Raw genomic sequence first — 13,635 nt, 5'->3', positions numbered from 1 at the left:
TTGTAGCCCAGGCTGTCCTCAAACTCACTGTGTAGCTGAGGATAACCTTGAACTCATCCTCTTGGCTCTGATTCACAAGTGCTGGGTTTACAGGCATGTGCCATCACACCTTGCTATATGGCTTCTTCCTGCCTGTCCAAATTTATACTTGAAAATGTTCCTTTTATTTAAAACAGTATTTGAAAGCTATCTGCTATGTGTATGATTTTATTTTCAGCTTTCTTGGGTAAACTTTTCCTGTTGATTCCTGCAGGGATTTTACAGAGAGCTCCACTCCATCTCTGTCAGAAGTTTGCTTTCAAATAAAACTAAGCAAAAATATCTACAGCTGATTTAAGCTGGACTGGCTGGAGTGGAGCAGTGGTGAGCATCGTGGACTTCCTTGTCTTCCTCTTGTTGCTAGGTTTTTTAAAATATTTTATTTATTTATTTGAGAAGGAGAAAGAAGAGGTAGATGGAAAGATTGAGCACACCAGGGCCTCCAGCCACTGCAAATAAACTCCAGATGGGTACTGGGGAATCGAGCCTGGGTCCTTAGACTTCGCAGGCAAGCGCCTTAACCATTAAGCCATCTCTCCAGCCCTTGTTGCTAGTTTTGTTTTTGGAGGTTGGGTCTCATGAATCCCAGGCTGGCTTTGAACTTGCCGTGTAGCCTTCATTCAAGGATGGCCTTGAACTTCTGAGCCTTCTGATTCCTAGTGCTATCACAGGTATGCAGCACCATGCCTGATTATGTGGTACTGGGAATCAAACCTTTTGGATACTAGACAAGCATTCTACTAAGCTACATCCCTAGCCCAGTAACTTCTTTTTAAGCTGATGAAATGAAGTTTCCGGCATTTATCGAAAGGAAGGAAAGAAGGGAGGGAGGGAGGGAGAAAGGAAGGAAGGAAGGAAAGGCAGGGGTGATGGCTCAGTTGGTAAAGTTCTTGCTGTGCAAACATGAGGATCAGAATTTAGAACCCCAGCGCCTATGTTGCTGCTGGGTTGGTGTGCTGGCCTGCCTGCGATCTCAGTGCCCAGGAGACCCTTAGGGCAAGCCAGCGAGCTCCTGTGTCAAGGGAGGGATCCTGTCTCTATAAATGATATGGAGAGTAGTAGATGACATGAACAACCCCTGGCTTTACGCACACAGACAGACAGACACACACACACACACACACACACACACACACACACACACACAAAGAAGAGCCGCAGAAGCCTGCATTGCTGGGTCTCGGTAGATTTGCACCTTTTTCTGGTCAGGCATGCAAGCCTGATGTCCCTCAAGCAGGCTTCCTGAGTGGCAGGGTTTCATGGTGCCTGGTACGTGGGCCTTGAGTGTAGGCAGCAAATATCACCATGAGAAAAGATAGGGGGCCTCCTCTGAGGGTAGCCAGGACAGCAGTTCTGCTGGCCCTCAGCTGCTGTCCATTGTGGTAACACCAAAGGTCCCCACTGTAGCGCCCACCCTGCGTACGTTTTGCACCTTTGCAGTGTACCTATGGACATTGTGCCTTCCATCTTCCAAAGCCAACTGCCCTCAGACTGACCTCTTTCCCATGACGAGTCAGTTCAACTTGGTTACTGTTGTTTGGGGAGGGAGGAAGAGCTAAGGAGAAGAGCTGGCAAGTCCAAACATTTCTCTTTACCCTGGATGTTTGGGAGCACGTCTGAAATCCTAACTTCTCAGTGTCCCATGTCCACAGTGCATGCAGGAATCTGCTACCAGGGCATTTTAGAACCTGGAAGGGACTCTGTGAAGCATCCTGGCCACACCCTTCCTTCTTCCCAGCAGCCTACCCACCACTAACTGGGGCTCCATTTACAGGAGATACTGTCTGCTTGCTGGGCGTTTGACCTTCAAGAGAGACCCAGTTTCAGTCTGCTGATGGACATGCTGGAGAAACTGCCCAAGCTGAACCGGCGGCTCTCCCATCCTGGGCACTTTTGGAAGTCAGCTGAGTAAGTACCCCATCGACGAGCTGGGCCTGCGTCCCATTTTGGTTTTTATTTTATTTTATTTTTATGAGAGAGAGATTTGGCACTCCAGAGCCTCTAGCCACTGCAATCAAACTGCAGACGCATGTGCCACCTGTGCCACATGCGTGACCTTGTGTGTCTGACTTAACATGGGTTCTGGGGAGTCAAACCTGGGTCCTTAGGCTTTGCAGGCAAGCACCTTAACTGCTAAGCTATCTCTCCAGCCCCTGTGTCCCACTTTGAACTGGGGTCTTGACAGAGCAGAGGAGTCTGAGGGGATGCTAGGATCTCATTTACTCAGTTTGTACAGAGATTCCTTTTGAGAGGCAAGCATCTCGAGTTTGTATCTGTGAGAATCTACGTATTGGGACTGGGGATATAGTTCAGTTGCTAGTGTTTGCTTGACATATGTGAGGCTCTGGATTCAGTCCCAAGTATCCCATAAAAGTAGGCATGATGACACCCTCCTCGAATCCCAGCACGTAGGAGGTGAAGGAAGGGAAGTATCAGGAGTTCAAGGTCATCCTCAGCTACATGAGACTCTATTGGAAAGAGAATGCACCCATCACTATTAGACCAGTAACATTCACTCCAGGCTCAGGTTAGTCTTGAGTGATAAGGTTGTGCCCTGAGGGGCAAAATGGGTTGGTTGGAGGTCAGAGCCCTAAGGAAGCCTGACGCCCTCAAGTTGAAGATGGTGCTGACTCAGTCACTGAGCTTATTTAGCATAAAAAGCTTGCCACCCTTTAGTGAGCCTTACCTACTTAGTTTTGTTTGGTGCCTGGGTGTCAGAAACCCTTCCCCTCCTGTCTGTTCACACATCCCATTAGGCCCAATGGCACAGGCATGGTCTCCACCACCATCTCCCCTGTACCCTGTCTGGTTCCACTTCTTTGACTCTCTCGCTTCCCATCCCGGAACTCAAAAGAAAGATGTGCTGGGTGTGGTGGCGCATGCCTTTAATGCCAGCACTTGGGAGGCAGAGGTAGGAGGATCACCATGCGTTCGAGACCACCCTGAGACTACATTGTGAATTCCAGGTCAGCCTGAGCTAGAGTGAGACCCTACCTCGAAAAAAAAAAAAAAGAAAGAAAGAAAGAAAGAGAGGAAGGAAGGAAGGAAAGAAAAGAAAAGAGGAAAGAAAAGAAAAGAAAGACGTGAGCCCTGCCACTGCCCCTTGTGAGGATCTGGAGCCTTGGTCTGGGTCTCGGTTTCCACAGTTGGGGTTGAGTAGGACACAGCCTACAGAACACGCTGGAAAGGGTGAGGTGGGAAACAACGTAAGCCCTGGCACCACCACCGGCAGCGAGGAGGAGGGCGGGTGAGACAGCAAGGCCAAACCCTGACCTGCTCCCGCAGACCCCTGCCCCACCGTGAACGCTGGCTCTGGCCTTCCTCATCCGTAGGTGAGGCCTGCACTAGACGGCACCTGTACTTAGAGGATGGGAAATGGAGTCACAAAAGGGGGCGGGGCTGACTGGCCACAGCTGCCAGCTCCATCCAGTCTCCTGAAAGGGAAGATTCGGCACATGTGTTTGAGTCTTGAGTCTCTGTCCCGACTTCTACTTCTCCATACACTTGACCTCTAATTCTCATTTTCTCTTTTCTTTCCCATTGATCTGGTTGCTTGTTATTTTTGGGGGGTGGTGGTGGATGTGCTGGCCTGGCCTGTCATCTCCTCTGTCCCACCATCCTGTCCTTCACCTGTCCGTGGTTGACATCACCTGCTGGGCTGGACCACGCTCTTCTACTGCCGGTGAAATGGTCACCCGCACTCGCAGTCGCTGGCGGAGCCGCTACTACGGGAAAGGACGTTACGGCCACCCTGACTTTAAGAACTTCTGTCCTGTTCTGGAGGAATAGTGTGTTTTCTGTTGTTTCCCTCTCATTTCCTGCCTGGGTGTGGCTACCCCACCGCATAACCACCTCCCATTCTGTCTCTGCCTCCCAGCTTTTTACAACCATGCTTATATTCCTGTAATTCTCAGTGGTGTCCTGTAGCTGAAGTGGCCACCTGGGCTTGCATTTCTCTTGTTGGGTTAGAGAGACCACAGCATAGAGCAGGTCCTGTATCCATGCTGTCTGTGGACACAGCTTGTGTCTAGGTGGGAAAGCACTTGACTCTTTAAGTCAAGTCCCTAGCGTCCCCCTTCTGGCCAGAGCTCATACAAAGAGAATCCAGTAAACTGGTCATGGTGGTCGTGAGTCTTTAATCCCAGCATTCAGAGGCTAAAGCCAAAAGGTCATGAGTTTGAGGCCATGTGAGTGAGATCCTGTCTCCCTCCTCCGCCCCCCCCCCATAAGAAAAACCTCCAAGGACTGGAGGTGTGGCTCAGTGGTAGAGTACTTACTCAGCATGTTCAAGACCTGGGTTTGATTTCCAGCACTGCAAAAAAGAAAAAGAGGAAGGAAGGAAAGGAAGGGAGGGAGGGAGGGAAGGAAGGAGGGAAGGAAGGGGGAAAGAAAGAAAGAAAAACAGAGAGAGAAGCCAAGCATGGTAGCACACTCCTTTAATCTCAGTATTTGGGGAGGCAGAGGTAGGAGGACCACCATGAGTTTGAGGCCAGCCTGAGACTACAGAGGGAATTCCAGTGAGCCAGGGCTAGAGCGAAACCCTACCTGGAAAAACCAAAACCAAAACAAACAAACAAAAAAGGTGGGAGGAAAAAATTAAGTGAGCAGAAATAATAAGCTCCAAGAAGTCAATTTTGATAGCCAAAAGGGGCCTTGGGCCTAAAGTAGCTGGGTGCCTGGAACTCTACCCTGTGGGTGCTTGAATAAGTTCCTTGTACCCACACCACCTGGCAAGCTTCCCTTCTGAGGGGTAGAGTTGGGGGTGTCCTGTCTACACGGAGGAGGCCCTGCCCGGTGCTTTGGCCAGGCCCTTTGCCCGTGGGGCTCTGCTCTGACGCTGGTCTCCCCTCTCCTCTGTCCGTAGGTTGTAGGCCTGACTGCCTTGCATGACCTGGGACTCTCTTCCTCCTAATCGCCAACTCAGCTCCAGGACTTCTGCTAAGACTCCAAACACCTAGCAGACTAACCCAGGGCCTGCCGCCTCTGCTGCTCCGATCCGCCCTCTCCAGGCTCCTCCCTGTGCTCTGTTTGTTTTTAAACCCTGTCCTCGTGGCCCTGTGTGCCTGAGTGACTGCCCACGGAGCGCAGCAGTAACGAGCGCCCCGCGAGCTGCCAGCCGCCTTCAGGGACAGGACTGTCCTTTCTCTCCTGTTCCCCCAGGATGGCTCTTGCTTACACGTTCCAGCGGCTCTACCCCCCTACTAACACCTCCATGAGCCCCTGCTGAGCATGCTCAAGGGTGGGGAGGGGGCTGCCTTCGGACCGTGGGTCCTTGTCCTGCAAAGCGCGCAGTGCTTCCAGAGCTGCCCCGAGGCCAGCACCAGGGCCACAGAGCCCTCTGCAGGTTCTGTCTCTTTCTCTTGAAGACAGAGCAGGAGACACGGAAGGTCACGTTGTTGGGAAAGACATCAGCTCAGAAGGGCTGTGTCCTTAAGAGCCCCCAGAAAAGTCATCCTAAGCAAAATGGTGCCTGTCACCAGACGACTTCACTGATGGAAGCAGAGCTGCTCTTCACGCCTGCAGGGGCGTCCGCAGCCCTGACCACATCTCTGCAGTCAGCCTCGGGAATGTGCACCTGCTCCCCTGGGGCCCCAGAGGACCCCCCCCACGTGAGCACCGTCTCTAGAAGGAGCTCCTGGTGCTGGGCCTCGGCTCGCTGTCCTCTCCCAGTTCCGCACGGAGCGGCCAGTGAGGAAATACACAAGCCCGTAGCGGCTACCGCACACTTTGGTGCCAGGGTGCTGGGTTCGACCAGCCACGTCACTGAGCCCAGGAGGGGAGCGTAGCTGAGGCCAGGGCAGCTCTGCCAAGGCTGTGGGCTTAGCAGTCCCTGTCCCTCGTTTGGTAGGGGTTGGGTTCTCTGCTGAGCTTGGGGAACTAGCCCATTCCCCCAGCCAGCGCTTCCCTAACTGTGGCTTAGGCCATCAAGGGCCATAACTTTGATCGTTTCTGCTCCTCTTCGCAGCATTGCCAGCGGCAAAGTCGTGCCCCGCTTTGAAAGGTTCGGCCTGAGCGCCCTGGAGTCCAACCACCCAAAGATGTAGCCAGCTGTGCAAGTTTGCACACAAACATTGCTTCCTTTAGACACATTAAAAACAAACAAACAAACAAATGTGTTTCCAAAACACGCAAACCACCATCACAACGAGAAATCGAGAAATCGAACAGAAAACCACTCCGCCTGCCCAGCACCGCAAACCCCAGAGCACAAGCCCTCCTTTGGTCTGTATGTGACAACGACATGGGCCCCTGGAGACAGAGCCACACCTGCCATTCAAGATGCCACCAACATCCGACGGCAGCCGGTGTCCACACTCACGTTTCTGCCGAGAGAGCCTGATGTTGTACGCGCGGCAATAATAAACAGTATGCGCAGAAGGACACCTTGGGGTGGCAGGAGCGCCATTCCCTGTGGAGGAGCCCCATGCTGAGCCGGAAGAAACCCGTCATGATGTGGTTTTGGGTGGGGGACATGAGATTTGCCCTGGCCTCTACTTTGGTTCCAGCCCCCATCAGTATCTCCCTCTTCCCTATCAAAGGAACACTGTCCCTCCCTTGTCCCTTCCAGGAAGCCCTGGCTAGGAATAGGTCTAGATTGTAAGGAGTTCCCAAGACCTTTGATTCACTTTCCAGATTGTTCACTGATCCAGATTGTTCCTGCTGAAAAATAGAGACAGGATCCAAATAATGTCTGGTGGCTCCTAGCCAGGGCTTCAGCCACAGGGTGAGGAGATGGCCACCCGTTTGTGGAGATGTGCTTCTGTGAAGCCTCAAGGCAACATCCCAATGGGACTTAGGGCCTCTGTCACTAGGACCCCCACCCTCCCCCCAGTACCTGACATCCACCCTGAGCCAAGATCCACCTCAGCAGCGGCATGAGCCATGAGTGATGGTGAGAACAGGGAAGGGGTCGGAGACCTCTAACAGGTACCTGAGCCCCCTCCCCAGCTCCCAGGTGACCCTAGCACTTTAGAAACCCATCAGTCATGTTAGAAGGTTCTAGAACTACTTATCTTTTCCACTTCCCCAGCCCCATTGAAGCCTCTAAGCCCATTCTGACTCGTCTCCTGACTCATCTGTGCTCTGAGCTAATTGGGCATCAGGCTCTCCAGCGTTCTCAGCCCCGCCTAGCAAGGCCCCAGCTGCAGAGCCTTGGGCTTCCGTTGGCATCCATTCCTATGAGCAGGAGGGGCTTGGACCAGGCAAAGTCAGACATGCTCCGTGGAAATTGTCACCTATAGAGTAAAGTAACCCTCAGGGGTTAGGTCACATCAGGCCACAACCAGAGAGGATGAAGAGGTATAGTGGGTAATGGAGATGTGATTGGACTTGGGCCCACAGGTTCTGAGGCCACATGGGTATGGGGGTGGCCCTGTGGCTGTTCCCCTAAGTAAGGCCCTGGTTTTCAGAACCTTCTTTAGCACCGGAATCAGGTCAAGAGTCACATAAAGCAGGCCCCTGCTGAGAAGGTGAGGTGCCGCCCCCCCCCCACGCTCCTTGCTCACCCAACACAGCTGGGTAGTGCCGCACGTGCCCTGGGACAGTGTCTTCTCCCTCTCCTGTGGGCATGGGGAGGAGCCATGAGCCGGTGGGCTCAGCTCTGCCTGGCTCGTGCCTCCTCTGAGGGTGGACTGCCATTTCATCCCATCATCCCTTCGGTGTCCCATGTCATGAGCTTCGCACTGCAAAGTCACGGGGTGTTACCACCGCTCCTGGGGCTGTCACAGGTCTGCACCTTTCCAAAGGCCACAACGCATGAGCCTCTGGACTTTGTCCTTTCTGTGGTGACACTGGCCTCCCAGGCCTCCTGGGGAGCCACAGGGGCTGCTGGCTGGGTAGCAGGTGAGTCAGCTCCTCCTGTCCCCTGAAGCCAGGCCACAGTGGGCATCACACACAGCCCCCAGATGGTGAGCCTGTGTCTAGCTTTGTCCTGTGAATGTAATGGTTCAGGAAACTGTGAGCCCTTCAGCGAATGTGGTTTTGTGCATTTTCTAGGGTCTCCATAGAAATAGTACTAGTCCCCACCCCAAGTAGCTGATGGTCCGCAGGGGCTGCTGGCCTGAGGGCGGAGGTGACCTCCTACCCTTCGTCTCCAAGACCTGTCTCTCCTCTGCCCTTCATTTGAGAGACCCCCACCATGGTTTCCTGCTCCCCTTTCTAGTGAAGCAACTGTGAATTGAGGTTAGGAAGGCCTGCTAACTTGAGCGCTTGTCCCGTCTCCCAGGAAACACATGAAGGATGACAGATACTGTGAATTCAGCCCCGTGGCCACTGTGAAGGGGATGGAGAAGGCTGGGGCTCTCAGTGACCGCAGAGGGCCCCCACCCCCTGGGGTCTCAGTCAAGCCCAAACTTTGACCCTTCCAGGCCCCTCCAGTTCCTAGCCTCACCTAAGAGGCCTTTAACCAGCAGAGCCGCAGCCCCTTGGGGTTTTGTCTGATCGAAGTCTTGGTCTTGAATCCTGGCTGGTGCTGAGCTCACTACGGGCAGTGGGCAGCAAGCTGGCTTCTCTGTTGCACCACCTCAAACCCCTCTGCCATGTGCAGGCACGTCGTCTCGGGGCCCAGGTGGGGTGTGGCGAGCCTGTGTTGCTCTGCAGTGGCTGGTGGTGGGGCAGAGGTGGCAGCGTGAAGCAGGGGGAGCCACACTGCCAGAGCACTGGCCAGGATGTCATCCGTGTGTGCACCAGCGCCTTCCGTGGCCACAAGGCACACATTTGCTATTTTGAATGTGATGTAAAAACTGTATAGTAAAAGTTTTTATATTTTCTATCAATTGTGTTTGTCTTCAAGAAATGCTTTAATTTAAATTAAAATGGTTAGTATTAACAAGCATGTTGTATTGGATTTTGTTATTGTTTCGGTTTTTGTTTTTCCATAAGGTAAGAACACGCCCTCTGTGCAGATGTAGGCTGGGGGCTGGTGTCGTGAATAAAGTTTTACTAAGCGTCCTGGGGCTTGCGTTTGTTTTGGTCAGTTCACATGAATGTTGGGCACCATGTGGGTAGCTGGCATAGAAGGACAGGAATGGAGGAGTTGGGGTGTTGGAAATCCTCCATGAGTTACGGAATTAGACCATTATGGAGCTGGCTGTGGTGCATACCTGTGATACCCGTACTCTGGAGGTGGAGGCAGGGGGATCAGGAGTTCGAAGCCAATCTGGGCTACATAAGACTGTGTCTCACAAGAGAGAGGACTGGGGAGATGAATCAGTGGTTGATGACTGTTTGCCAAACCTGCAGGTCAAGGTTCAATACGCAGTACCTCAGCCAGATGCACAAAGTGGTGCATGCCTCTGGAGTTTGTAGCAGCAGGAGGTCATGACACAGCCATTCTTTTTCTTCCCCTCCCTCTTTCCTCCCCCTCTCTGTCGGGAGCCATAGAGCAAAAGCCTCTCCGTTTTGCCTGGGCCTGCTCATAAACTGACTCATTACTCAGAAAGCTGGCCCATCCAGCTTTTTGTGAGGTGCTTCTGGAACCGGTCAGCAGACTACTTACAGAATTTTTTTGTTTTGTTTTGTTTTGTTTTTTGAGGTAGGGTCTCACTCTGGTCCAGGCTGACCTGGAATTAACTCTGTACTCTCAGGGTGGCCTTGAACTCATGGCGATCCTCCTACCTCTGCCTCCCAAGTGCTGGGATTAAAGGTGTGCACCACCACGCCTGGCCACTTACAGAATCTTATCTTTTGCAAAAGGCCAGTTTATGGTCAGGATGTGAAACCTGGTGCAGTCAGGATGTTAAACCAGTGAGGCAAGATTAGATGAACACCTAATTACATCCCCTCTAGGTTTCCTGACAACTCCGTGCCCTGACCACGTCCCCTTCCCCCTACAACCCTATATAAACCTATGTGTAAGAATAAACTCTCGAGGCCATGACAAACATCTAGCATGGTCTCCTTGTGTCTGTTTGCCTTCTTTCATTCAAGTTATTTTTCCCCTTGCTTCCTTGTTCTACTCCCCGCTGGCCAGGACACCCTTCCAAGTAATTTTTTTAATTAATTTCTTTATTTTGCTTATCTGAGAGAGAAGAGAGAAAGAGGCAGACAGAGAGAGAGAGAACGTGTGCACCAGGGCCACTGCAAACGACCTCCAGACCCATGCACCCCCTTGTGCATCTGGCTAACGTGGGTCCTGGGGAATCGAACCTGGGTCCTTTGGTTGCAGGCAAGCACCTTAACCTCTAAGTCATTTCTCCAGCCCCAAGTATTTTATGTTCTAAAAAAGTACTTTATTAAAAAAAAGAATACCAACCAAATCTAACAGGTTGAAGGATTCTTCAACATAATCAAGTGGGATTTATTCCTGGAATGCAAGGATAGTCCGGTCTATATAAACTGATTTATGTAATATACATCATGCTAACTGATCTATGTATGGGCTATGTAATATATGCTATATGAACAGAATGAAGGGGAAACCATAACACTCTCAGTTGATCAAGAAAAAGCACTTGACAGAATCCAGCACCATGATAAAAACTTAAATCAGGGGCTGGGAGATGGCTCAGCAACTAAAGGCACTTGCTTGCAAAGCCTGACTGGATTCAAATCCCCAGTACCCACATAAAGCCCAAAGCACAAAGTAGAATCTCGAATTTGCAGTGACAGGAGGCCCTGGTGTGACCATACTCACTTTCTTTGTTTCTCTGTCTCTCTCAAATAAATAACTTTTAAAAAAATACTTAAATCAAGCTGCAGAGATGGCTTAGGCACTTGCCTACAAAGTCTAAGGATCCAGGTTCAATTCCCCAGTGCCTACATAAGATGGAGCATGTGTCTGGAGGCTCATGCTATAGGTTAGTGGCTACAGGCTCTGACATGATCATTCTCTCTCTTTCTCTCTCAAATAAATTAACAAAATATTTAATTAAAAAAAAAACACTTAAATTATCCAAATGCAGTGGCACATGCCTTTAATCCCAGCACCCGGGAGATGAGTAGGAGGATTACCTTGAGTTTGAGGTCAGTCTGAGACAACACAGTGAATTCCAAGTCAGCTTGGGCTAGAGCAAGACTGTACCGCAAAAAAAAAAAAGAAAACAGCAATAAAATCCACCCAAGAGAGCATGAGACAGAATAGAGGAAGAGATTTCGCTCTTTCTCTAAGTTCTGGAGCAAGGCGCAAAGACGCTCATCAATGCTGATATGCAGCTTGGCACTGGAAATTCTAGCCAGAGCAACTAAGTGAGAAGAAAAAAAGACATCCAAATTGAAAAGGAAGGAAAAAAAAGTTAACTCCGATTGCAGGTCATGTCCTATTTAGAAAACTCTAAACATTCCAAGATCTAAGAAGCTAGCTCAGTGGTAGAGCATTTGTCTAGTAATTGCAACACCTCGGGGTCGATCGCTAATGCTGTGTGAAAAGAAAACCCTACAGGCTGGAGGGATGGCTTAGCGGTTAAGGCATTTGCCAGCAAAGCCAAAGGACCCAGGTTCAATTCCCCAGACTCCAACATTAGCCAGATGCACAAGGGGATGCATGCATCTGGAGTTCCTTTACAGTGGCTGGAGGCCCTGGTGTGCCCACTCATTCTCTCTCTCCCTCCCTCTCTCTCTCTCTCTGTTAAATAAAACATTTTTATAATTAAAAAAAATAAAAAGAAAGAGACCCCTAGCCAGGCATGGTGGCAAACACCTATAATCCCAGCACTTGGAAAGTAGAGGCAGGAGGATCTGGCCAGCCTCAGCTAAAGAGTGAGTTCAAGGCCATCCTGAGCTATATGAAACCCTGTCTCAAAGAAAAAAAAGCTGAGCATGGTGTGGTTTATACCTGTAGTCCCAACATAAAGGGGCTAAGGCAGGATGATTGCCATGAGGTGAAGGCCAGTCTGAGGAGCTACATAGTTCCAGACTAGCCTAGACTATGGAGTGAAACCCTGTCTCCATGAACCAATGAATGTGGAAAAAAAAAACAAGAGAGGCCACCATTTTTCTCAGTACTTGGGAGGCAGAGGTAGGAGGATCATCCTGAGTTTGAGGCCAGACTGAGACTACAGAGCGAGACCCTTCCTTGAAAAGCCAAAAACGAAGTTGGGGGGTGGGGGGTAAGCGCTGGGAACAGGCTTATTCTCAGCACCACCAAAAAACTATTGTGAAATATCTCTATCACACCTTCCAAGGCTCAGGGTCTATTGCAGAAGAGGTGGCAGAAAGAATGTAAGAGCCAAGGGAAGGGTAGGACTCCTTACAACATGCTCCCCCTAGACACAAAATGACCTGGATATCCATGACCTCACAGTGCCTGACACTACCTACACAAGACCATCATAAGAGGAGGAAAAGATCATGACATCAAAATAAAAGAGAGACTGATTGAGATGGGGAGGGGATATGATGGAGAATGGAGTTTCAAAGGGGAAAGTGGAGGAGGGAGGGTATTACCATGGGTTATCTTTTATAATTATGGAAGTTGTTAATAAAAAAAATTGAAAAGAAAAAAAAAACTATTGTGAGGTGACTGCTGGCCTCTGGGCATGCTCTATGTGTTTCTAGAACCCTGCAGGTTTGCCTTTGGCCACAGTGACCATCTATGTTTCTGGGTTCACTGTGGTAAGTCCCCAGAAAATAACACAAATTCACCATCACCCCAAATCACCAGTTCCCTTTTGCTCACTGTGGTGAAGTCCTCACGCTGCTGGCATTTTCACACCGGGAAGAAGGCCAGATTGGCCTGTTTCTTTTCAAGACACCAGTAGCTTTAATCTGGATCAAGCGTACAAAATCAAAGGTCTGTGTGGTCAGCATATCCAGCATGCATAAGCTTGCTGGTCAGATCCAAAGGACCAATCTTCATCTGCACAAAGCTCCATTTTTCTTTCTTTCTTTCTTTTTTTTTTTTTTTTTTTTTTTTGGTTTTTCAATGTAGGGTCTCACTCTAGCTCAGGCTGACCTGGAATTCACTATGTAGTCTCAGGGTGGCCTCGAAGTCACGGCGATCCTCCTACCTCTGCCTCCCGGGTGCTGGGATTAAAGGCGTGCGCCACCACGCCTGGCTCAAAGCTCCTATTTTAAGTAACAGATTCAAATCCGTGCTCATTCAGTTTGTCGTCTTACGTTTAATGGCGGCAAGAATATAGAGTAGCTTTGTGTGATGGTTGTACACCATTAGTGTCAGCACTCGGGAGGCTGAGATGGGGAGATCACCACGAGTTCAAGGCCAGCCTTGGGAAAAAAAAGGTATATATATTGAATGACTTCTCCCTGACAAAAAGCACTGACTGGAAGTACAATACGACAGGCCACCGCCACTTGTCCTTGGTGTTGGGGAGACATTAGGGCGGTGAGGGCGAGCGCTACCTGAAGAACACTCCCAAGTCGGAACTTGCTTCTCCAGGCCTGGGTGACTGCTGCTTGGTGGCAATGAAGGCCCAGTGAGGCCAGTGCTTCCTCCCTTGGATCTGTTGGTTGACTGGTTGGTTTCCTGCTCTTCTTCCTCCTCTTCCTTCTTTTCCTCCTCCTATTCTTCCCCATCTCCTTTTTCTTCCCCATGTAGACCAGCCTTGTCTAGAAACCTGGGCGATCCTGCCTCTTGAGTCCAGAGATGACAGGCAGGCACCACCATGCCCGGCTCCCAGATGCCAATCTTAAACGCTTAAA

General features: G+C 50.5%; 1 protein-coding gene across 5 annotated transcripts in view; it reads left to right on the top strand.

Annotated features, from left to right (window-relative positions):
- Ksr1 (kinase suppressor of ras 1) overlaps positions 1–8,988 on the top strand; it is a 166,705-nt gene extending 157,717 nt beyond the window's left edge. For 4 of the 5 annotated variants that reach the window (XM_045158602.1, XM_045158601.1, XM_045158605.1 and 1 more), the window contains 2 exons: positions 1,814–1,947; positions 6,005–8,988. In XM_045158602.1, coding sequence (XP_045014537.1) covers positions 1,814–1,947; positions 6,005–6,083 — 213 coding nt within the window. In that variant the 3' untranslated portion in view covers positions 6,084–8,988. Of the gene's footprint in view, positions 1–1,813; positions 1,948–4,903 lie in introns of all 5 variants that reach the window. The other variant, XM_045158603.1, reaches the window with a different exon arrangement.
- The last annotated feature ends 4,647 nt before the right edge of the window (positions 8,989–13,635 follow it).

The sequence above is a fragment of the Jaculus jaculus genome, chromosome 9 (assembly GCF_020740685.1).
Source record: "Jaculus jaculus isolate mJacJac1 chromosome 9, mJacJac1.mat.Y.cur, whole genome shotgun sequence".
Taxonomy (NCBI): domain Eukaryota; kingdom Metazoa; phylum Chordata; class Mammalia; order Rodentia; family Dipodidae; genus Jaculus; species Jaculus jaculus.
Note: the sequence above shows the minus strand (reverse complement) of the source record. Positions and strands in the feature narration are given on the sequence as shown.